This window comes from Microcaecilia unicolor, chromosome 7 (genome assembly GCF_901765095.1).
Source record: "Microcaecilia unicolor chromosome 7, aMicUni1.1, whole genome shotgun sequence".
NCBI lineage: Eukaryota > Metazoa > Chordata > Amphibia > Gymnophiona > Siphonopidae > Microcaecilia > Microcaecilia unicolor.
In genome coordinates, this window is record NC_044037.1 from 14,800,300 (window position 1) to 14,825,729 (window position 25,430).

Here is a 25,430-nt window from a genome sequence, read left to right on the forward strand (position 1 = left end):
TTTAGTCGTCCTTCGCTGTACCTTTTCCAATTCTACTATATCTTTCTTGAGATGCGGCGACCAGAATTGAACACAATACTCAAGGTGTGGTCGCACCATGGAGCGATATAACGGCATTATAACATCCTCACACCTGTTTTCCATACCTTTCCTAATAATACCCAACATTCTATTTGCTTTCCGAGCCGCAGCAGCACACTGAGCAGAAGGTTTCAGTGTATTATCGACGACGACACCCAGATCCCTTTCTTGGTCCATAACTCCTAACGTGGAACCTTGCATGACATAGCTATAATTCAGGTTCTTTTTTCCCACATGCATCACCTTGCACTTGCTCACATTCGTCATCTGCCATCTGCCAAAAAAAAGTTCAGAGTTCCCCCACCCCCACAAACGTACACCTGTGAACATGTTGGAAAGAAGAAGAATGTTCTTGAAAAGATAAAGTGGCAAAAAAATTTATCTTGCTAACAGCAGCTTCCTTTGAAATTTAGTGATTATTTAGCATCTGCCATGACAAAGTCACACTTAGGATAACATGATTGACCATTCTCGGCATATGTCTGTCTAAATTGGCTTATCTATTGGCTGTCAGTCTCTTCTGAATTAGGTCCAACTCTCTACAGACACACTTCCATCTGGTTAAGTTTAGGACTCAAGCTGTTTAACAAAAGGTATCTTGTACAAATAAATCTATATGAAAGGTTTCACTTATTTAACCTAATGCATTTAAAAAATATTTAATTCAATTCCCTTTATACTTAGAATGATGGAATACTAAATCATTTTCTGAAATAAAAAAAAAAGTTACATTAATTTGTCTGCTACATTATGCCATGCTCTGAAATGATTTGGAGTGGAAACAGGAAAATAATTGCTTAAAACTGGAACATTTGTATGGAAATAGAGTAAAATTAGGATTCATAATTGATCTCTGTAATACAGTATCTTATTTTTATCCAGATGGATAAAAAAAAAACATGCTTAATATTTTAACTCTGCATCATGCCTGTTCTGCAGAGCTGGTCATTACAGCATTCATTTTATCTTCACTGATGGCTCGCTCTGTTCACAAAAATATCACTAGGACATTTATAAGCATGGCTCATAAGTGTAAAATGGCTGAATGCAAGAATTAATGTAGAGATTAAAAAAAACCTCAATTTTGCTCCAAGCAGGATACACATAAATGGTGGATATCGCTGCACTGGCTCCCTATCCATTTCTGTATACAATTCAAGCTCCTCTTATTGACCTATAAGTGCATTCACTCTGCAGCCCCTCTCTACCCTCATCTCTCCCTACACTCCTTCCCAGGAACTCCGTTCACTAGGCAAATCTCTCCTAGTTGCACCCTTCTCCTCCATTGCTAACTCCACACTCCATTCCTTTTATCTCGCCGCACCTTATGCCTGGAATAGACTTCCTGAGCCATTACGTCAAGCTCCACCCCCGGCCGCCTTCAAATCCAGGCTAAAGGCCTACCTGTTTGATGCTGCTGTTGATTCCTAACTTGTTACTTGCTCGTAACCTTATCTTGTCTTCCTCTGTTCAATAATCCCCTTTCCCTGTGTGTCCTGTCTGTCCTGTCCTTTCCCTTATTTGTCTTGTCTGTCTGTCCTGATTTATAGATTGTAAGCTCTTTTGGGCAGGGACTGTCTTTCTTCATGTTCAATTGTGAAGCGCTGCGTACGACTGGTAGCGCTGTACAAATGATTTGTAGTAGTAGTACTTGCCCATCTCCCTTCTTCCCCTTAGTCTCTTTTCTATTTCACCACTTTCCACCAACTCTTTAGGAGAAGTAGCTTAATAGTTTCGATCAGCAATGCGAGAACTAGGGAAGCTGGATCAAATCCCATTACTGGTCCTTGAGATCTTGGACAAGCTACTTAACCCTCCATTACCTCAGATACAAGTTTAGGGCCCTTTTTACAAAGTGGCGCTACCGATTAGCGGCGTGTTGAATGTGAAGAAGCCCATTCACAGTCCCCATGGTCTTCTTCGCATTCAGTACACACTAACTGGTAACACCGCTTGGTAAAAGGAGACCTTGGATTGTAAGTCCCCTGGCGACAGGAAAAATACCTACCTTAACCGAATTTAAAACACCTTGAGCTACAACAGAAAAAGGCATGAGTTAAAGCCCGTATCTAATCCCATCCCCTACTCTGCTGATTTTGTTTCTCTGAGGACAGTAGTTAGTTCATATGTCACATGACAGGATATGAACCTCATTCTGAAGCCAGGGTGTGTGTTGATGATCTCAGTCTCTCAATACTTGCATTGCATCAAAGAGCGCCACCTCCTGGAGATCAAAGAGCACCACCTCCTGCTGTTGTGGAGTGGCCGAGTTGTGCTGAAAAGGACAGAAGATAATTTCCAATATTAGAATGGGGAAAAAGGTGTGTGTGGGGGGGGGGGGGGGGTAGAATACAAGCATCCAGGCCTCTCTCCTGTTAATTATATCTTCATTAGTATCCAATAAGACATTAGAAAAAGTCACTTCAATATAATAAAACAAGCACTTATAAATTCAGAATTATTTATTTCATTTATATCCCACATTATCCCAATAGATCAGGTTCAATGTGGCCAACAATTTATTGTAATTAACAGTACAAAAAATGATGAGAGATAGAATACATTAGGTAATAACAACTCTCCCCCCCCCCCCCCCCCCCCCCGTTTACAAAACCTCTCTAGTGGCTATTGGTGCAGCAATGTCAACACAGCTTGTTCACTTTGAAAGGGCTGTCAGCATTGCCGTGCAGCTTTGTAAAGGGGGGGGGGGGGGGGGTTGTAAATGAGAATTAAGTAGTTACAATATGTAATATGGAAATGAATGCTAGATGCAAAAAGGTAACAATTTATAGTCATCCATGTATAATAACAATTACAACTATAGAATTATTCAATTTCTCAATTAAGGGTTTAAATTAATTATGATAAATCTGTGAGAAATTGCTTAAACAGAGAGGCTTTAAGGTATTTCTGGATATCAAATAATTAGGTTCCCATCTGATAAATTATGAATGGAGTAGCATTTTCTGTATATTAAATCCCTCCCTCCCTCTGAACACATCTTGTTAATTAATGAGCCACTATTCAGCCTGCAACAGTCAGCAGATTTTAAGTTGTCTACTGCAGTGAGCAGAATTAAGCCTGGATATTCAATGCCAGACCATGTCCAGGCACTGAATATCCAAGTCAGCTGCCAACCCGGAAGTTGTGGGTATCGGCTAATATTCAATGCCAGCACCCATATAGCTAAGCGGGCAAAAATAGGACCGCCATTTGTGAATATGGCCAGTGCTTCATCAACTCTGCCTACAGATTGGCCCCAGCACTTACTGCTTAGGACCGTCAGAGGGGATATTCATCAGCGCTGTGCAATTAACTGCCGGTGAATATCCATAGACAGCCGCTGAGCAGGGTTTAAGTGCTTGTGTGGTCTACACATGTGTTTCTGATGCAGTCTTTGTCTTCGTTCAGTTATTTTGCTATTTCTCTATTTTCCCTAAATTTGTTTTCTGGAGAAGTCATACAACTTCTCATACTTTCTGTCAAAGAGCTCTTACAAAGATCATGAAAATATAAGCATAGTCATACTGGGTCAGACCAATGGTCCATCTAGCCCAGAATCCTGTTTCCAACAATGGTCAATCCAGGTCACAAGTACATGGCAAAAACCCAAATAGTAGCAACATTCCATGTAGAATATCAGAGTAGCAAGATTCTGGAATCCTAACTAGTAACAATCCATGCTACCAATCCCAGGGCAAGCAGTGTCTTCCCCATATCTACCTCAATAGCAGACTATGGACGTTTCCTCCAGGAACTTGTCCAAAATCTTTTTTAAACCCAGATACACTAAACAGCTGTTACCACATCCTCCAGGAACGAGTTCCAGAGCCTAACTATTCGTTGAGTGAAAAAAATTCCTCCTATTTGTTTTAAAAGTATTTCCTTGTAATTTCATTGTGTCCCCTAATCCAGTGGTTCCCAAACATGGTTCTGCAGGCACCCTAGCCAGTCAGGTTTTCAGGATAGCGGCAAAGAATATTCATGATAGAGATTTGCATGCACTGCCTCCACTGTATGCAAATCTCTGTCATGAATATTCATTGTGGATAGCCTGAAAACCTGACTGGCTGGGGTACCTCCAGGACCAGGTTTTCAGGATATCAATTCACTTTTACCTGTTCTATACCAGTCAGGATTTTGTAGACCTCAATCTCCCCCCGCCCCCTCAGCCATCTCTTTTCCAAGCTGAAGAGCCCTAACCTCTTTAGCCTTTCCTCTTATGCGAGGAGTTCCATCCTCTTTATCATTTTGGTCGTCCTTTGAATCTTTTCTAATTCTGCTATGTCTCTTTTGAGATAGTGACCAGAATTCAATGCTATACTCAAGGTGGAGTTGCACCATGAAGTGGTACAGAGGTAGTATAGTATTCTTGGTCTTTTTTACCATCCCTTTCCTGTTTGCTTTCTTGGTCGCCACCACACACTGGGCAGAAGACTGAGCATATTGTCTACAATGACACATAGATCTTTTTCTTGGGTGCTGGCTCCCAAGGTGGACCCTAGCATCAGGTAACTATGATTCAGATTATTTTTCTCAGTGTGCATCACCTCACATTTGTCTACATTGACATTTCATCTGCCATTTGGATGCCCAGCCTTTCAATTTCCTAAGGTCTTCCTGCAATTTTTCATAGTCCACATATGTTTTAACAACTTTGAATAGTTTTGTGTTACCTGCAAATTTATCACCTCACTTGTTCCAATTTCCAGATCATTTATAAATATGTCCCAGTACAGATTCCTGTGGCACTCCACTATTCACCATCTTCCATTGAGAAAAATGGCTAAATCTGTTTTCTGTCCAATAACCATTTCCTAATCCACAACAGAGCATTGTCTCCTATTGAGGATGTATGTCTAAAGCTTTCTAAAAATCTGGATACACTACATCAACCAGTTCACCTTTATCCACATGTTTATTCATGCCTTCAAAGAAATGAAGCAAATTGGTGAGGCAAGATGTCCCTTGGCTGAATCCATGTTGACTCTCTTCCTTTAAACCATGTTTGTCTATGTGTTCTATAATTTTATTCTTTATAATAGTTTCTACTATTTTGCCTGGCACTGAAGTCAGGTTTACCAATCTGTAATTACCCAGATCACCCCTGGAACCCTTTTTAATAATGGATGTTACATGTGCCACCCTCCAATCTTCAGGTACTATTTGACAGGTTACAGATCACTAACAGCAGATCATCAATTTCATGTTTGAGTTTTTTTTAGTACCCTAGGATGTATACCATCCAATCCAGGTGATTTACTGCTGTTTAATTTGTTGATTTGGCGCAGTACGTCTAATAGGTTCACAGAGATTTTTCAGTTCCTCCATATTGTCACCATTCAAAACCATTTCTGATACAGGTAGATCTGTTATATCTTCTTCCATAAAGGCCGAAGCACAGAATTCATTCAGTCTCTCTGCTATGGCATTACTTTCTCTGGGTGCCCCCTTTGCTCCTTCATGATGGGACGGTCCCACAGATTTCCTCATAGGCTTTCTGTTTCTGGTGTACTTGAAAAAGTTGTTACCTGTGAGTTTTTGCCTCTGCAGCAAGTTTCTCCTCATATTCTCTTTTAGCCTTCTTTATCAATGCTTTACATCTAACTTGCCAGTGCTTATATTGCTTCTTATTTTCTTCATTCGGGTCCTTTTTCTATTCTTTGAAGGATGTTCTTTTGCCTCCAATAGTCTGTTTCACTTCACCTTTTAACCATGCTGGCTGTTTTCTCTTCTTTCCTTCTTTGTAAATAGGTGGAATACATCTGGTCTGGGCTTCCAAGATGTTGAACTGGGCGCTGTCTCTGCCAATCCAGCCTTCCTCAGTCTAGGGACATCGAGCATACCTCCGGCTCTGTGTGTCTAGCCTTGCTCCATCTCTGCACTTCGAGCTTTGCTACATCTCAGCTCATTGAGCCTTGCTCCGTTTCTGCCCATCAAGCATCAAGTCTTGCTCTGCCTTTGGACCTCGCTCCCATCTGGCCATTGTGTATTGCTCCATCTCTGGGCATCGAGCCTTACCTTGCCTTTGGGTGTCTGGCCAAGTTGAGTAAGGTTCTAAAACAAAGTAGCTGAAAAAATAAAGGAAAAAAGTTAGTATTCAGAAGGCACAAGGGATTGCAGAAAGACGAGAGAAGTAGGTAAGATAGTAGGGACGGCAAAGATACAAAAAAATAGCTGTCTGTACAGCAAAATAGCAAGACTTTTTCAGATAGCTTGATGAAAGCAGAAAATGTAAAAGTGCAATTGTAAAAGTGTGTGGAATATAAGAAATGCCATTTTCGATCAGACCTAAGGTCCATTGCACGTGGTATTGTATCCTGTTTACAAAAAGTCACCTCAGGAATAAACAGTGGCTTTCCCAAGTCTTCCTTGCTAATAAGTTTCTGGACTTTTCCTCTGGGAACTTGTCCGTTTTTTTTTTTTCTTTTTTAATTCAGCTTGGCTTGACACATCTAACTTCCATTATGCATAGTTACCCATTGTAGGGAATATCACAAATTGAATCCTAGTCAGCACTCATACATATTAATACTGTTTCCCCAAATTATTTTGGTAAAAAGCATGACAGAGCCAGCCAGCAAGCACATAGCCTCCAGATGAACTGTGCTTACAGCAAGCACAAAGACTTCTCATATTTTTCACATAACTCTCTAGAGACATTTTTCAAATGGTAAGAGTTAATTTCTTCCTCAGGTCATGAATTCTGTTCACCACAAGGTAATCAAAAGGTAATTTATTTAAAGCAATAATTATATATACAGTGATTAAATATTAACAATGAATATAAGAAGTAGTCTTCCATTAGTATTCAGGCAGAGACCTATTTTCACTTGCAGCAAAAAATAAAAATAAAAAAAGTGCAAATATTAGCCTACTTATATCTTTACTGTACAGCTCAGTTTTAAGTATGGAGAATAAAACTATCATCAAATAAGTTAAAATCCATATTTCAAACACTGAAATTAAAACGTCATGACTTATGTACAATCCATAACAATGCTTGGGAATATCTGAACCACAGAGGCTTTTGCCAGCACAGTTTAAACATTCACATTTTTGAATATTGCTGGTATGAAATCAGATTCCTGCTGTACAGCTAAATGCTGTGAAAGATTCCTGTACAAATCAATTACCCTGTGCTCACACAGTTCTGTCCCAAGATCACAAATAACAAAATGCTCTAAACATGTTTAAAAAAAAAAAACAAAACCACCTCTCCCTTATCACTCATGGTGGGAAGCAGCAAAGTAAGGCTCTAACTTGGTGTTAAGGTTGTACTTCCTTTCCTCTGATAATGAGAACAAACCCAGGTAGTGAACACAGCCCCTTACCAATGCACAGTACATAAAAACTAAAAAGAAATTTGACCAAGTATTTTGAAATTGGTAAATATTAAAAGTCTGGTGCTGTGTAGTCTACCTTGAATGTCCTTTTTATTTCAAAACCTTATCTTTATTGGCAGAACAACAAAGAACCATGCACATCATTGAAAAACAGCTTAAGCAGAATAAAAGACCCTCTCCTCAACACCCACCCCCATTATCCCTTTCAACTCTTGAAAGTCGTTTTTATTAGCAAATATAATCATTTAAGCTATACACAAAAATGTTTATCTAAAAATAAATGAAGGAAGAACTACAGCCAAAAGTGACAAAAAAAAATGTCCCTCTACACGTACACACATACAAGTTTGTGCTCCAATAGCCCTCTTCAACATGGTGAATACTATTTTATCATTCCCAGGATAAGAAGTTAGTTGGACTCTGGAACTCGTTGCCGGAGAGCGTGGTGGCAGCGGCTGGCCTTACAGAGTTTAAGGGGGGTTTGGACAGATTCCTGAAGGAAAAGTCCATTGAACATTTTTTTTTTTTTTGGTGGGGGGGGGTTGCCAGGTTCTTGAAGCCTGGATTGGCCGCTGTCAGAGACAGGATGCTGGGCTTGATGGACCCTTGGTCTTTTCCCAGTATGGCGGTGCTTATGTGCTTAAAGACTTCACCCAGATGTGACAACAGCAGCACAGAATTCCAAGCCACAGAATATCTACATAACCACCCACTCTCTCTTTCTCTGTCAGGTAAATTATACATCAGCGGACTCAGGGGAAAAGGAGCCGGCACTGTCCAGTGTCCTGCTTGTGCTTACATTCTGCTTTGTATTTCTGAAATGCTTCCCAATGGCCTGTCCTTTAAAATTAGCTATTTCTTTAGTTCCGCTGCACTAGCTGAAAGTGTGCCTCACAACATACTCTGTTCTCTACCTCACACAGTAAGGGGCTCTTTTTACAAAGGTGCGTAAGGGCCTACACACGTGCAGCGTGCGTCAAATCAGCATTACCACCTGGCTAGCGCGTGTGCCAGGAATAATTCCGAGTTTGGCACACAGCGTTAACCTGCAGTAGAAAATAATTTTCTACCACGGGGGCGTTCCCAGCAGTAATTGGCGTGCGCTGGACGGTTACCGCACGGGTAATGCGTGAGCCCTTACTGCTAAGTCAGCGGGTGGCGTTAAAGGGCTCAGGCTGAAAATAGATGCACACTGGTTTTCATTCTGCCGCACATCCATTTCTTGGCCCAAACTCCCCCCCCCCCCCTCCTTTTTTTTTTTCTTTTTCCAGACACGGTGAAGAAGTGGTCCAGCATGCGCCCAAACTACCGCAGGCCACTTTTTGGCACGCCTTTGTAAAAAGGCCCCTAAAAACCTTACCTACAAGTAAAGAAAGAATAATAGGTAAAGCTCAAGATTCTTTCTTCCTGCATCCTGGCCACTCAGGAAATGGAAAAGAAAAATCCTGGCAGCAATGCAGCTGTAAGTCTAGCGTGAGATTTCAGCATCCTCACTGAATTAGCATGAATTACTCCCAGAGTGCCGTCCTACCACAGGAGATGTTTGTGCAAGCATGATGGTGTTACTTTTTCAGTGAAGGCTGATGTGCTATAAAAGGATAGACTGAGTTTTACATTGACACTATTCAAACTAAACGTTTTATAAAGTCAATTGTATATTTGTGACACTGGAAGTACCAGGTCCAGAGGAGTAAAAAGGTTCCACTAATCATCATCTTCATTCATTCGTCTGCTGTGGCTTGAAAGTCATTTGACACAGAATAAAATGAAAATGTTCCTGTTGGTCCAGGCACACACTGAAATAAGCCATATTGGGGATTGCTAGTAAATCCTTTGTTTTTCTTGCAAGTATTTGCCACCATAATGTTGTGTGTGAAGATGCAATTTAATACCTTGGAAGTCCCAAGATCAACAAAAAACACAAGAGAACAAGTTTTACTATATGGCAGGTGGACTTGTTTTCCTTGCAAGGTTTCAAGGAAAGCACATCTGCTCTAGTCCTGCATTGGCTAAAAACATTCTGAAGCCTGAGAAGCACCTATTCTCCTTATCTCTCTATATAAAAGGCAACACCAACGTTCTATGAAGCCTCCAGCCGGAAGTGTGAAGGGGGCGAGATATCCGGTTTCCCTAGGAGTGTCTGCCCCGCCCTCTCTGTAACACAGTCAGTGAAGGAAAACAGCAGAGCACGAAATCAAATCGCTGGCTCTGTAACAGTGAAGGACTCAGAGTGGGGAGGGGAGAGAGGCCAGAGGGCAGGGACACACACACTCCCACATGCACACAGAAGAAAACATTGCTAGCCCCCGTTTCATTTGCATCAGAAACGGGGCTTTTTTACTATCTCTCTATATAAAAGGCAACACCAACGTTCTATGAAGCCTCCAGCCGGAAGTGTGAAGGGGGAGAGATATCCGGTTTCCCTATGAGTGTCTGCCCCGCCCTCTCTGTAACACAGTCAGTGAAGGAAAACAGCAGAGCACGAAATCAAATCGCTGGCTCTGTAACAGTGAAGGACTCAGAGGGGAGAGAGGGGAGAGAGGCCAGAGGGCAGGGACACACACACTCACACATGCACACAGAAGAAAACATTGCTAGCCCCCGTTTCATTTGCATCAGAAACGGGGCTTTTTTACTAGTTCTATCAGAAAACAGGAACACTTACACAACACAGTAAAAGGATGCCTAGAATCCCCTCCTGCTATTTTTGAGGCATTTCTTGTCTGCTACCTTCTCCTTCAGGGATAAAGTGGCAATTTCTCCTATTTTGCTCTGGCTGCCCATGAACATGATGGTGCTCAGCCAAAAGTTTCAAGACTTTCAAGCTGCTCTATAGTACCGTGGCTTGCTCATTTTTCTCCCCTTCCTTCTCTACCAGTCTCTGATGGCAACTTTCACAGCATTACAATCTTCAGATACCCTGCAGGAGCAGCCTTCAAAGCCAAATATTGACAGCAGCGACGATTACTGGTTTACTGGTGTGGTGGCATCAGTCACGTGTAGAGTTCAGCTCTTTATGATGTGCCAACAATCTCTCAAAAGCCTCTAATCAAATTTTAGTCACCTGTGACCAAGGCTACAGTGCTATTCTACAGCGACAAAAGGAAAAAAAGATGCAGCCTAATGTTTACTGCAGTGGGTTGAGAACTAGAGAAACCAGGGTTCAAATCCCACTTATACTCCTTGTGACCTTGGACAAGTCACTCGGCCTCCATTGTTTCAAGTAGAAACAGATTGTGAGCCGTTGGGAGACAGAGAAATACCTATAGGCATATTTTCAAAGCACTTAGCCTTCCAAAGTTCCATAGAAACCTTTGGAACTTTGGAAGGCTAAGTGCTTTGAAAATATGCCTCCTAGTGTACCTGAATATAACTCATACAGCTGAAAAGGCCGAACTAAAAGTTCATAACAGTGTACGCAAATCTGTGGTTGTCCAATTACTTGCTATATATGAAGAGACTGAAGGAGCTAAGGATGCATTTTACAGAGGTAAAATGGCAGACATGATAGAAATATTCAAATATCCAGCAGGCTTCAATTAAGCACCTGACAGTAGTATTTTCCATAACATAAAATGCTCAAGAACAAGGGTCATCCTATGAAAGCGAAGACAAGGAAGCTTAAAAAGACACACAACCCTTTGTTTGACTGAAATGAGGACAGACAACTGGAACAGATTTCCTGAGGGTGGTAGGAGCCAAAACAATGGCAGAATTCAAGCATGCTTAGCTGCAGAAAAAAAAGGGGGAGGACCACAAACTGAATAGGACTTCTGACACCACAGTAAGAAGGTGAACCGTGTCCTCTTCTGCGGACATCACGTGTGTTGCTAAATAGTAGCAGTCCTCATGCAATGCATTTCATATACCGCCTTTCTATAGTCCAACCAAAGCAGTTTTTATATATTACTAGGAAAGAAGGCCCATTTCTCAGAGTAATGAAACGGGCGCTAGCTTTTTTTTTTTTTTTGGGGGGGGGGGGGGTGTGACTCGCATACGGAGAACAGTGGCGATTTTCCTTGGCCGCCCCATGGCTCGTCGCAGTTGTAGCTGGTTCGTGTGCCGCCGCTATTTTTAACGTTGTCGTAGCTCTGTGTGGGTGGTGATTTTCCTGGGCCGCCCTCGACGTCATCACGTTTTGATGCGAGGGCGGAGCATAGGTACAGCAATAAAACTCACCCTCAACGTTTGCTCCGCCCTCAATGTCATGACGTTTGACGCGAGGGTGGGGCCCGGTGGCTTCACCACCACGAACCTTTGAACCTGAAGGAACTGAAGTCAGTGGCTTGGCTTCACTGACGTCAGTGTCCTCAGAACGTTGAGGGTGAGTTTTATTATAGTAGATATGCAGGTACTTTCTCTTTACCTAGCGGGCTCGCAATCTAAGTTTTTGCACCTGGGGCAATGGAGGGTTAAGTGACTTGCCAGGGGTCACAGGGAGCTGAAGTAACAACTGCCCAGTTGCCTTGGTTCTCAGCCTACTGCACTAACCATTAGGTTATTCATCCACTCCACAAAGTTCCCGGAATGTAGTTTTTTGAAACGATAACACTTTCCTCCCACAATAAGCAATCTCTTGTTTAAAAACAAAACAAAATCATGAACTCAAACTTCAGATGTGATCACAAAAGAAAGGAAAACCTTTTAAGAATGGGTTTTTTAAAAATGACTAGCATTAAAAGAGCTCTGGGGCACCATTCAGATCCCTCTGTGTCTACTGAATCACTGTGGATGGACAACCAACAATGGCAAGTAACTAGAACTATAATTTTTGGTACCGCTCAAATTAAGACAGCATTTTCCAAACTGGGTTGTAACCCCAAAACCTGTATCTGGGGTTATGACTAGGGTGTACAAAACAGCCATTGGCCTGCTTCTCCCAGCAAGCCTGAACTATAAATGGAAGGTGGGTGATAACAGCAGCATCGCAGCCAATGTTGTAGGAGGGCTGGGAGCAATGGGACAGATGAAATGGTAAACCTTGCGGACTGCGTGCTTCCTGCAATCATGAAAACACGGTTGCGGCTGACACATAGTTTGATAAACATTCTCATTTAGGAAACACAGTAAACATGTTTTAAAATATTTACTTGAAGAAGCTTTAAAGCGTTTTATGCTAATCCCAAAACATAAAATAATTTGCACCATCAACTTTCAAAGATGCACAGAGGACTGTTTCACAACCTAACTTTCAGCTCTAACTGCAAATTTTAAACCAGAGAATTTAATGATGGGTGCTATCCAAGCTACAGCATTCCTCCACATTCCCTTACAATCTGTCTCTTCTCAAATTTATTTTAGGACCCCAGATCTGAACTATTTTTACCCTCTGTCATAATAAAAACAAATCAGAAGCGGCTCCACCTTCAGCTTTCTACTGGTATGTCCTGAAAAGATTCAAGTACAATGGTGAATAGGAGCCCAAGAAAGGAGACCTTAAGTGCGCATTTTTCAAACTGATGGGCTGATGAACAAAAGCAAACGCAGGCGCTAGAGGCTTGTAGTGCCATACTAGCCCCTGTATTTGTTTGCACCCCATGATCAGAGCCTCCGAGCAAGTGAAACAATGCGCTCGAGGGCTCAAACACAAGTAACGTGCAAATGCGTGCTAAACAGGTATTTTATTATTCCTCCCCAATGATCGGTGGGCCAAACATTGGCGCACTGCACACAGCAAACCCTACACCAGCTCGGAGCTGGCGATAGGGTTTGCAGAACACCCCCCCTTGCAACCCAATAAAAAAAGCCTTGGTGACCGCGAACACAAGCCCCCCCCCCAACCTGGTGATCTAGTGGACCCCTTCCCCACCCCCCCCCCCCCCCATACCTGAATGGCGGAGGAAGGAGTAGTATACTCCCTCCTTTCAGCGCCACCTTGAAAATGGTGCCCAGCCCTGAACTGCCCAGCTCCTCCAGACCTCCAGCCCCCATGTCGCTGGCTTGGGAGTGGGGGGAGGGGACACTAGACCACCAGGGCCTTGCACTGAAGGAGGGTCTAGTGGGTACCATGGACCTCCAGCCCCTGTGTTTGACAGGTCTAGGCTTTTCACAGCCCGGACCTGTCAAATAAGTGCAGGAGGATTGTGCCTCAGCGCTTTTTCAGCCACAATCCTCCTCCACTTTTACCCTATGATCGAAGATAATAGCGAGCTTAAATTTGCATGCTATTAACTATGATCATAATGGCGGTAAAGCCCAGTGCTGTTCCCGTGCTATTTTTAGTGCGCTGTTTCGAACAGCGCGGGGCTTTTGATCATCTGCACCTGAGAAAACAGATAAGTTTCAATTATGTTTTAATTTAAATGGAAAAATACAGGAAATATTTTCTGGCAGAGCATCACAACAGAAGGTCTGAGGTTTAATTGTGAATGTACATTGCAATGGAAAGATACAAGGTGGTTTCCCTGAACCAGGTAAGATTATAAACAGAACCAAACCCAGTGACTGGGATTTCAGGAGGATCTACGTTTGAAATATCATTAATGATGATCTTTAAGAGCAACAGAGATGTATCAAATCTGCCACATGGCATTCCAGTTTGGGGGGAAAATGTATTAATGCAAACCTCAGGAAGAGGTTTTGCATGAGCTGACATAAAAAGAAAATAAATTAGGATGGTTGATGCTGTTTCCTGATAATCAACCTAGATCTTAATTCTTTCTCTAAATATAAGAAACTAAATTTTAACCAGTGGACTGTGCACATAAGTCCCGTGGAGAATGTGAAGGCCTTATTTTTATAACATGACTTATTGCAGAGGCAAACAATCAGATTACTCATACATTCATGGCCATTCTGCAATGGCAAAAGTGCCAAGAAGCAACGTGTGATATTTATGCTTTTTCCAGAGTCAAACAAAGAGGCCAGTGGCAGAGCTGGTGCTTACATGATTTATTCTAATACCAGCTTTGCTACTGGCTACTCTGGTGATCCTGGACAAAATAAGTTGCTTCCTCAAATCTTCTCTAACTGTAACCGAATGACAATTGCTCCTTCTCCCATTGCCTGGTTGTGTGCTTAAATGTAGATTGTTCTCCAGAATTGAGCTGGCTGCATGCACGGCCTCTGATGTGCTCATTTGGAAAGCACGCTGTGATCCTGTTCGAGTTAAAAAAAAAAAAAAAAAAAAAAAAAAAAAAAAGGTGCTACACAAGTCCAAGCAATTATTAAACATACCTTCATTACCAATAAAACAGAAAACCTGATGAAAACCTTTTCAAGTAGTCTCACTATACACAGGGCATCCTTAGCAGACACAAATAAAAAAAAACTTTTTGATTGAAGAGTACACCTCACTGTGAACAGTCCTTAAAAAAGCCTAGGGTCTGCTGGTGTCTTCATCCCAAAAGATCTGCTTCTCTATATCAGTGACAGCAGGATGGATGGGGTTAGCAGGAGCAGTTTCCACAGCCTTTCACACTGTTGATGATTTCTTCTTGCAGTTTCTTTCTTTCTTCCTCTTTGGACAATCGTTCGCTGTGTTCACTGGGCTTCTGTTCCTGGGGACCATTCAGCACCCTGTTGCTCTGGGCGTGCCACATTTCTGAGTAGAGACTGGATAGATTGGCGAGGAGGTCAAAGTGTGTGCCACGTTCTGCTATTTTACCCTGGTTAAAGAAAATATAAAATACTATTTAACACAAAAGTTTAGATCCCAATGTAGTGTTACTTGAGGAGGAGGAGGTAGAAAGACAGCAGTGAAACATCTATTTTGATTTAGGCCTCATGCCCTAAATGAAAGCATAGCAAACCAAATGTTTTCTACCTCTGAAACTGAAGGATTTAAGTATAAGGAAGAATCCTAAAATTAGTGCATGCCTTTCTGCTTCTTTCTTTGTATCGGCCAGTTTGGGAAGCCAATCTGAACATCAGAGCAATTCCTGACCCAAAGAGATGATAATCTAATGTTTGTTACTTAATACAAAGATTTCAATACTATTGTCACCACATGGGAGTTTGCATAAAACTGGAAGTTGGTCAGGGAAGGGCAAGTTCTCTGATCCTTTGGCTGCAATCTCCAGTGTTTGAATGATATGGGATCAGGCCAAATGGTTTGACAAGTAATCTTCCTGAAACAGGGCACCAACATGATTATGGGGGCCCTGTGAACTAAATCTAATTTCTAAGAATGAAGCATACATTTAAGAATCTCTCTCTACAAAGTATACCTGGCTGAGATAAATGGAAATACATATATACAATCAATGCAATAATACCAGAACTGTAGAGTCAAATGGTTGTCTTAATGTAATTATTATTAATTATATCTCTGTAGACTGAATCACAAGAATTAAACCCCATATCAGATAGAGACGTGGTGAATTCTATATTACACTGGATACTAGCTTGGCCCTGGAAAAGAAAAGACATGAACAAGATGGATCTGACTGGTCACTTTACTTTTTTGAAATGCGATTTTTATTAGAAACCCATCAGAGTATAATCAAACAAACTATTACAACACAATAGTTTTAACAATTTCAACATTCTCTGCCACCCTCAGAAAAAAAAAAACAAGAAATTTCAGACTTGGTGGACGCTTATCCAAATCTGAAAGCAATCAATAGGAGGGTCAGTAGAAAAAATAAACTTCAAATTATCAGCAATTTAAGATCCAACTGCATGCCCTGTGTGGCATAGCACTCTGCAACGGTTCCCATATCTACTGAAATTTCCTCCAACGTGCAGGGTAGGTTCCATCCAGCCTTGCATTGTTCCAAAACCATAACTGCCTACAGCAAATTCAACCTTTGGGTCCCATTAGGTGCAACAATCCTCAATCACTGCAAAAGAATAGTTCTCTGTACCATCAGAAGCATATTACTACTACTACTATCATTTCTATAGCGCTACTAGACATACGCAGCGCTGTACACTTGAACATGAAGAGACAGTCCCTGCTCGACAGAGCTTACAACCTAATTAGAACAGACAAATAAGCGATAAGGACAAAGAATAGCAAGATTCCATGCAGAATCCCGAAGAATAGCAAGATTCCGGAATCCCATAGTAGCAAGATTCTGTGTGGAATCCCAAAGAGTAGCAAGATTCCGGAATCCCAAAGACTACTACTTATCTTTTCTATAGCGCTACTAGACGTACGCAGCGCTGTACACTTGAACATGAAGAGACAGTCCCTGCTCGACAGAGCTTACAGTCTAATTAGGACAGACAAACAGGACAAACAAGAGATAAAGGAATATTAAGGTGAGGTGTTTCAACTTAAGACGGTTTAGGAACAACAGTGTCATAACAGTCAAACAAAGACTGAAGCATGAAGAGAGAGACATAATGAAGATTTGTGTCACTTTGCTGGAGATGACAACCCAGAACTGCTGTTTCGTTTGGCCTGGCTGGTCATTTAACTGCAGAGAGAGAGACTTGGATATCATTTCCTCATATTTTAGTCAAAAACAGCTCTTTTCTGGGAGGAGAACAGCATTTGCTCCAAAGTAGAGCTGGGGCAGATTCTAATTCATTCTAGAAACCTGGGTGTAAAGAGAATGCTGTCCAGTCTGAGAAAATTATTATCCTGAGGCAACTTATTACCTTTTGTTTTTCCCTATCTCTACTTCCCTTTCCCCCAAATTGAGATTGTACAATACTTTTCTCTTGTTTTTCTTTCACTCCTTTCATATTCTTCTCTGTCTTTATCCTCCCTTAATAATTGTCCCCCTTTTTGATTTACGTTTTATTGCAAACCGCTAAATATTTTATTATGAGTTTGTCATATATCAAAAATAAATTGAACCTTGAACCTCGCAGTGACTGTGTGGCAGGATGAATGATTATTTTTAACATTAAATTAGATGACTGAGGGGTAAAAGGGGCACTCAGGGAAGACAAAGCCGTAGCAGAGAGATTAAATGAATTCTTTGCTTCAGTCTTCACCAAGGAAGATTTGGGAGAGATACCGGTGCCAGAAATGGTATTCAAAGTCGAACAGTCAGAAAAACTGAATGAAATCTCTATAAACCTGGAAGATGTAATGGCACAATTTGACAAATTGAAGAATAGCAAATCTCCTGGACCGGATGGTATTCATCCCAGAGTAATGATTGAATTGAAAAATGAACTTGCAGAACTATTGTTAGGAATATGTAATTTATTTTTAAAATCAAGCATGGTACCGGAAGATTGAATGGTGGCCAATGTAACGCTGACTTTTTTTTAAAAGGTTCCAGAGGTTATCCGGGAAATTGTAGGCCGGTCAGCCTGACGTTGGTACCGGGCAAAATGGTAGAGACTATTATAAAGAAAAAATTACAGAGCATATTCGAAAGCATGGATTAATGAGACAAAGCCAACACAGATTTACTGAAGGGAAATCTTGCCTCGCCAACCTATTCCATGTCTTTGAAAGAAAGAACAAACATGTGGCTAAAGGTGAGCCAGTTGATATTGTGTATCTGGATTTTCAAAAGGCATTTGACCAAGTACCTTATGAAAGACGCCAGAGGAATTTGGAGAGTCATGGGAGAGGAGGTAGTGTTGTACTATGGCTTAAAAATGGGTTAAAAGATAGAAAACAGAGAATAGGGTTGAATGGTCAATATTCTCAATGCAGCAGGGTGGATAGTAGGGTTCCCCAGGGGTCTGTGTTGGGATCGCTGCTTTTTAACAGATTTATAAATGATCAAGAGAAGGGAGTAAGGGTTGGCGGCGGGAGGGGGGGTTGAGAGGATCATCGGCGGGGGGGGGGGGGGTCAAAGTTGGTGGTGGCGGCACCGGGGGGGCTAAAATGTGCCCCCTCACCTTGGGCTCTGGACCCCCCTCCCGCCGAAGTCTGGCTACGCCCCTGAGCTACAGTGGGAACAAAAATAAACATACCTTGAATTGTGCAATTACAATTGTAATCAACATGAAGTAATGAAAAGATAAGAAATGCAAAATACAAATTGACAAATATTAAAGAATCTTTAAAACAATATGTAGAATAGCTATAAACAGCCTTACAGTTTTCACAACCTATTTCAGAAACGCAGCCCAAACAACGTAAGTTTGACAGTTTCACTTTCTGTAGAATTTAGTGGTCGACTGAGAATTACTCTGCTTCTCTTTGTTCCTCCAGTTCCATTATCTTTTTGTATGAGTTGCCTCCCCTGGATAATTTTGTTAGGATATGCCAAATTTTACCTTCCAGCAGAGGGCTGGAGGAAGAAGCCCTTTCCAGTTCTCAACTTCATTGCATCTCTTGAGTAGTATACCTAAACCAGTTCAGGAAGCTAAGGCCTTTGTGGATCGTCATTAATCACCTGCTGGACAGCCTTAATTTTGCTGTCTTCTGCTGGGGTGCATTAGAGGTGTACTACGGGAGCCTCTCTTGAGACTGGGGGATGGGGCTTTGGAAGTTTCCTGTTGCCAGATCTCAAAACACCCTTTCTTACAGTGGATACCAAACAGCACATGACTTGAAAGCCTTTTGAATCTCATGTCACCTATTGATTGGGTACCTACAAGGTGATTAAAGAGGACTTCAGAGTGTTTTAAAGACTGCAAAAGGGAGGTTTTTTTTAATGCCAATGATATTAACTTCACTCCAGAAGATCCCACCCCTTTGAAAACATAAGAGTGTGGGGGAGGGGTTCTGAGGCTTTCTCCTCCCGCAGCAAGGACACTCAGTTGCTCTTTGATTTAAATGTTTAAGTACTTGAATCTATTTTGTTTGGAAGAGTCAGAGGATATTTAACTACATCTTGCATTGATTCAGGAACCTAAAACATGCCAGACTTGTTGAGAACTTGTTAAAATGGCTGTGCCAGTTGTCAGCCTGTGCTTGCAGTTGTTCCTGGGACTTGAGAGTGGGTTTAGCAGAGGGCTACCAACTGTAACCTACGACAAGAACTTTAGTTTTCGGTTTTGGCTGAACCGGGCAATAAGTTTCAGTAGCAGTTTCGGTCTAGTATGAATGGGAGCCATTAGCCCCTCCCCCCCACCCCCCCCCAAATATAATAGCTCATATTTAGCTAACCACAATACATAAGACTGCCATTAAGAGAAACAAAACTAGTATAATACTACTACTACTACATCTAAACATTTCTAGAGCGCTACTAGGGTTACGCAGCGCTGTACAGTTTAACAAAGAAGGACAGTCCCTGCTCGAAGAAGCTTACAATCTAAAGGACGAAATGTCAAGTTGGGGCAGTCCAGGTTTCCTGAATAGAGGTATAGTGGTTAGGTGCCGAAGGCGACATTGAAGAGGTGGGCTTTGAGCAAGGATTTGGCCAGGGAGGGGGCTTGGCATATGGGCTCAGGGAGTTTATTCCAAGCATGGGGTGAGGCGAGGCAGAAAGGGCGGAGCCTGGAGTTGGCGGTGGTGGAGAAGGGTACTGAGAGGAGGGATTTGTCTTGAGAGCGGAGGGTACGGGTAGGAACGTAGGGGGAGATGAGGGTAGAGAGGTAGGGAGGGGCTGCAGATCGAGTGCATTTGTAGGTTAGTAGGAGAAGCTTGAACTGTATGCGGTACCTGATCGGAAGCCAGTGAAGTGACTTGAGGAGAGGGGTGATATGAGTATATTGGTCCAGGCGGAAGATAAGACGTGCAGCCGAGTTCTGAACGGACTGAAGGGGGGATAGATGGCTAAGTGGGAGGCCAGTGAGGAGTAGGTTGCAGTAATCAAGGCGAGAGGTAATAAAAGAGTGGATGAGAGTTCGGGTGGTATGCTCAGAGAGGAAAGGGCGAAAACTAGTATAATAATGTTCACGCATGAATTAACATGATGAGAATACATATAATAAAACACACTGAACATTGGCATCAAGCAACTGAATGACTGGATTTTTTTTTTTCTTTTAACCTCTATCATCTTCCCTTCCTTTTTCAACTGCCCGTCTTTCTAGTGTCTTGCTTCCAACTGGAAGGGCAAGTGTTCTTTTGTAGAACAAATACCAATGCCCTTTCCAGAAATCAGTCAGCAGGGACTAATGTATTCACAGAACGTCAGCTCAACTCTGCTAACCAAGAACCTGGAAAATCCAAAATCAGCTTTTGAACCTGGGCCACCCTTGCCGCTTACTCCGAGCAGAAACATGAGGAAAAGCCTTGTCATTTCACTTGCACAATGCATCATTAAAAAAAACTAAAAACAAAAAAACTGCTTTATTACGTTAGGATATTATTCTTGCACATCAGTTATGGGCTATGATTTCCAACAAAGCATGCCAAATGCTTAGTGTACACGTGACATACATGCAAAGGACTAGAGAGTCACATTAATGTACATACGCTTGCTGCACTGCTTAGGCAAAAGTGAAAAACAGCAAACAGGTGAGGAGAAAAGCCTGCTGCACAATCTAATTTTATCTCTTCTCTCTGCATCTCAATGATAATGCCATTATCTGAGAAAGTTTCCTGCCTAACAAATACTGGTACAATCATCAAACTAATCCCAGAAAAATCAATTCCTTTTCTACCACAGGCACATAATTTGACATTTAACCATTAAAGATTTCTAGGCCACAAGTGCATGAATAAACAGCAAACACACCAGAAGATTATCTGTCTCCTGGGTGTATCTGTGCATAGATCTATGGAAACAACGCATGCAGTGACTCCAAATCCAGAGAAAGGCAGGAGGGTCAAAAGAATAGCTTTCTTATTCAAATCCACGCAATAATTAACTGGTATTCAAAGAACCAAACACTAGTGGGCTTTACTTTCCGCACTCTAGATCCATTCTCCTTAAGGTTTCATTACTAGAAAGGAAAATGGCCGCAAGACAGACTGTGAGTAGGAGTAGCTGAACAATGATATTAATAGTCATGTATTTGGGGGGAGGCGGGGAAGAAAAAACATTTTTTGCAGAGACTGTGTCAACTGGATTAGAGTGGTCCTCTGATTTTTGATGCAATTAGACTGAATAAACCTGTGATAGTTCTGTGTGTGAACAGAAGGGGTGCTGTCCATACCAATGGAACTAAAAAGGGGACATTATCAATTCCACTAGAGTGATAGAAAGGCAAACTGAGAATACATATTAACCATCCAAAAGATGGGCTGGCTTGGTTCCTCAGTGTGAAGGGACTTGGGTGCAATTCCTAGCTCTGTTCTTCCACTTGTAAAGACTACGTTCACAGCCCTGGCGAGCAGGGCAGTGAAACCGAATGACCCAGTTTAGGGCTTTGGTAGGAGTCTTTCCACATGGCAACTTGCCTAGATCAGCTCTGCAATGACTGGACTAAAGTAAATTGGGAGGGAAAAAGAGAAAAACAAATTTCTGGGTTGTTAACAAAGATTCGCAACACCAGATCCCAATCCTAAATCTGACTGAGCTGGAGGCTAAAGGGAGCAGGAGAACACCGCCAAGTCAACCAAAATGTATATACCCAAAGGAAAAACAGAAGGGACAAACAAAATAAAAGCATCTACATCTTTAACATGCTAAACAAAACCTCATTAATCATAATCCAATCTGCTTACCACATATCTGGAATGCAAAATAGTTTGTTTTTTATCTTTATTACAACCACTCAATACAACAAAATGCACCAAAAGACAATATAACGTGGTAATTTTCAGTTTTCACCTCACCGCTCCCAATCAAAGAACACAAAACAAGGATCAGACCACACATGTTGATTTTTCATGGTGATCTGAACTCACAGTCATAACAAGCCCAAACACTGTCACCCCCTCCCCCCCAAAATCAAGTAATTCAAGTTACAAGTTCAACAGATAACTACAAGCGCGATGTGGAAAACGATCCCATACTGGGGGCAAAATTTGTTGAAAAGTTTTCCAGGTCCTAGGAGACATCTGTCCAACATCCAATCTCTACATTTTCATTAAATGAAAGAGTTCTTTCCTCCAAACAGTCATTTGGCTCCAGCACATCAAGATGCACTTTCTGGCCAGAAAAACAGATTAGGACCTGAACAAAATCCCAAAGAAACAAAATTCAAGAACAACTGAACGTCAAGCAGCAGACATCTACCCAATATCATACACAGGTAAGTCAGCACCAGCACAAAGAAAGGTTTTTAATCAAAGAACATGTCCAGAACATATGCACCAACTTTGCTGGCTCAGCTCTGCATCTTGAGCACTCGACTGTGCCCACCAAATGAGCCAGTTATACCCGATGAGGAGAAATATACAGATGGAGGAGAAATGTATACTGTTGTTCCTGAAAGGATACTGAACGAGTAAGATGGCTTCAAGTGTTTCACTAACAACCAAAGCTCATCACCTGTGATCCTCTCCTCAATTTGTAAATTCCAATTTCAAACTCCAGCCAGAGTGTCAATCCCAAGCAGGTGCCAAGCTACGCAAGCTGAGCTGATAAAAAGATAGTTTGCCTTAGTTGTTTGAGTCAAAAGCAAAGTCTCAGAGATCAAATCCACAGCATCCTCGTTCAAGGTAGATATATCCAGTGCACTCACATAATGGTGCACTTGACGATAGGCTAACTAGTCAGCAGGGTGCAAGCTCCCCTCCTCCTAAAGATGCACAAAGGATTTCATAGCCCCAGTATCCGTCACAAGATCACAAACATAAGTCAATCCATATCGGGACCAGTGCTTTAGGTATAGTTTTCTTGCATCAGGGTCCAACTCTCTATTACCCCAAAGAGGAAGCAACATGGTAGAGGTGGAGAGTTGTATCTGCTTACAAAGCCACTTCCAACCCTGACGCATAGTTTTTAAAATAGGATGTGCTACAGCCGTCACCACCAATGTTCCCTCTAAGGATCAGCCTAGCAAGTGTTTTGTGTGCCAGTATTTGTGCGATTTTTTAAAAAACTTGTTTAAATTGGGTCATTTAAAGATTTAGCTTTATAATTTGATTTTGTTTGAAAGTGGGGTCTGTATTTTTCTGTTAGGCAAGTCTACACCCACCATACTGGCACATCTGCCGCCCAGCTTCCCACCTGTAAAACTATTCATACAAGGGCCATCTCCTTAAAAAAAAAAAAAAAAAAACCCAAAACCTCTCCCGCACCAAATAGTCCTTAAATCCCCACCCCACCATCACCCCCTTTTACCCTCTTATTCCCACAATCCTCTACCCACTGTTGCCCCCAAAATTAGAATTACATAGTAACACCCTCCCCCTGACCCCCCCCCATCTCCCTATACCATAAATAGAAAAGAAACTCCCATGTATCAGGTAAGGCAAGACACTAAGGAGAAGGCCTGGTCGTCCAGTGCTTCCTGCCACCTGTCCTTAATACAAGATCCTTCGTGCGTGTTCCTGGAAGGTGGCATTGGCCAACACTGAAGGAACTGCAGTGATGCTGACAGCCGCCCCGAGGAAGGTTGGAGGACCCAACAGGAAGGCTTGTCCATGTTTTATGATGGATACAGATTCTGACATTTACTTTCATAGCATTTTTTCTCATGGGTTAGGTTTGGTGTCCTGACTTTCCAGGTGCATCAGGGTATCAGGGGCATAACAGTTTGTGAGCGACCATGTAAAAAATATGAGCGATGCTCCTGCAATGTATGAGTGATCGCTCACATGCTCACTTTAGAGAGAACACTGCTCACCACCTGCGTGGGTTATTTGGTATGAAGATAGTACATCAGGTGAGTTGTGCAATCAATTGTTGTTCCAGTACAGTAGGAGTAAAGTAAACAGTCCCTTTAATCCAGTCCACTAAATGTCGCACAATACAGGCCACATTATAACGCCTCATACGAGGTAAATTTTAAGCCTCCCCTATCAAAAGGCAAAGAGCTGCTGCAAGGAGACTCTAGGCCTCTTATAATTCCACAAAACCTTTGTGAGACTTTTCTGAAAAAGAACAGATCATGATTAGTAAGGTACATCAGAAAGGTCTGTAAGACAGAGCCACTTCGGAAATAAAATCATCTTATATAAAAGCAATACACTCAGTAAAGGACAACGGTAGTGGTGCCAACAAAGCAAAAACATCTAAAGACTTTTTGAGCAACACAGTATAATTTTCCTGATAGGCGTCTATCACCTTACTGGCCAAATAAACCCCCAAATGCTTCTTTATGATGCACCTTCTTCAATGGAAAATCATCCCCCCAATCAGCATATTGGTACCCTCCCAGGGCTAGAACTTCAGATTTACAAAGATTAAGTGACAAGCCAGAAACTCCACCATGGGATTGCACCAAGTGCAAACACCAATTCAACGGCGTGGATGAATTGAGGAAACACAGCACATTATCAGCAAAAGTCATACATTTCACCACTTCCTCCCTAATAGTGAGGCCACTAACCACAGGGTCTGCCCACAATGCAATCAAGAAGGGTGCCCTGTGCCAGAGAAAAGTAATCAGAGTTTGTTCCCCCCCCCCCCTCCATTGACCAGCACTGCTGACATAGTGTTAGTATACAAGATTTTTATACCCAAAAAGTGGCCCCCAAAACCATATTTATCCAATAAGAGGTACAAATAGTCCCAGTGCACACAATCAAATGCCTTTTGGGCATCCAGGCTAACTAAAAAGGCAGGGATATATCCAGTAGCACAGTACCCCACAGCAGCTATAATCTTACATACATTCCAAGCTGCCTGTCAGAATTGCAAAAAACCACCTGATCCTAATGGATAAGATATGGAAGCAGGCCCACCATTCATTAACCATCTGTTTCACTTCAAAATTAAGGAGATGGGTTCAACAAAGTAGGATCACAATCGGGCTTAGGCAAAACCACTATAATCGAGCAATTTGCGTGAGCCGGAAAAGTTGTGGATTCACAGACCCGCCCAAAATACACCTTCAAAGGGAGAGAAAAATGGGCCTGCAGAAGCTTATAAAATTTGGCACGCAGGCCATCAGGACCAGGGGTCTTAGACAATGGGGTCTGCTTTATGGCATGGAGAATCTCCCAAGTTCATGCAACAGTTCAGCATCCTGGGAGCGCACCCGGGGCAAAACCAAAGAAGACACATATGACTGAACTGTCCCAACAGGCACTAGAGACTTCTGATCAAATCGAGCAAAGAACTGGGAAAACAACAACGTCAATTGTTCGGTATTAGAAACAAACTTACCCTGATGGCTTATATCTTTACAAAATCT

The 25,430-nt window shown here is 42.0% G+C and overlaps 1 protein-coding gene across 2 annotated transcripts in view; it reads right to left on the minus strand.

Moving 5' to 3' along the window:
- Positions 1 to 14,551: 14,551 nt before the first annotated feature.
- ABCB7 (ATP binding cassette subfamily B member 7) overlaps positions 14,552 to 25,430 on the minus strand; it is a 183,507-nt gene continuing 172,628 nt past the window's right edge. The window contains exon 16 of one of the 2 annotated variants that reach the window (XM_030208818.1): positions 14,552 to 15,034. In XM_030208818.1, coding sequence (XP_030064678.1) covers positions 14,816 to 15,034 — 219 coding nt within the window. In that variant the 3' untranslated portion in view covers positions 14,552 to 14,815. The remainder of the gene's footprint in view (positions 15,035 to 25,430) is intronic. The other variant, XM_030208819.1, reaches the window with a different exon arrangement.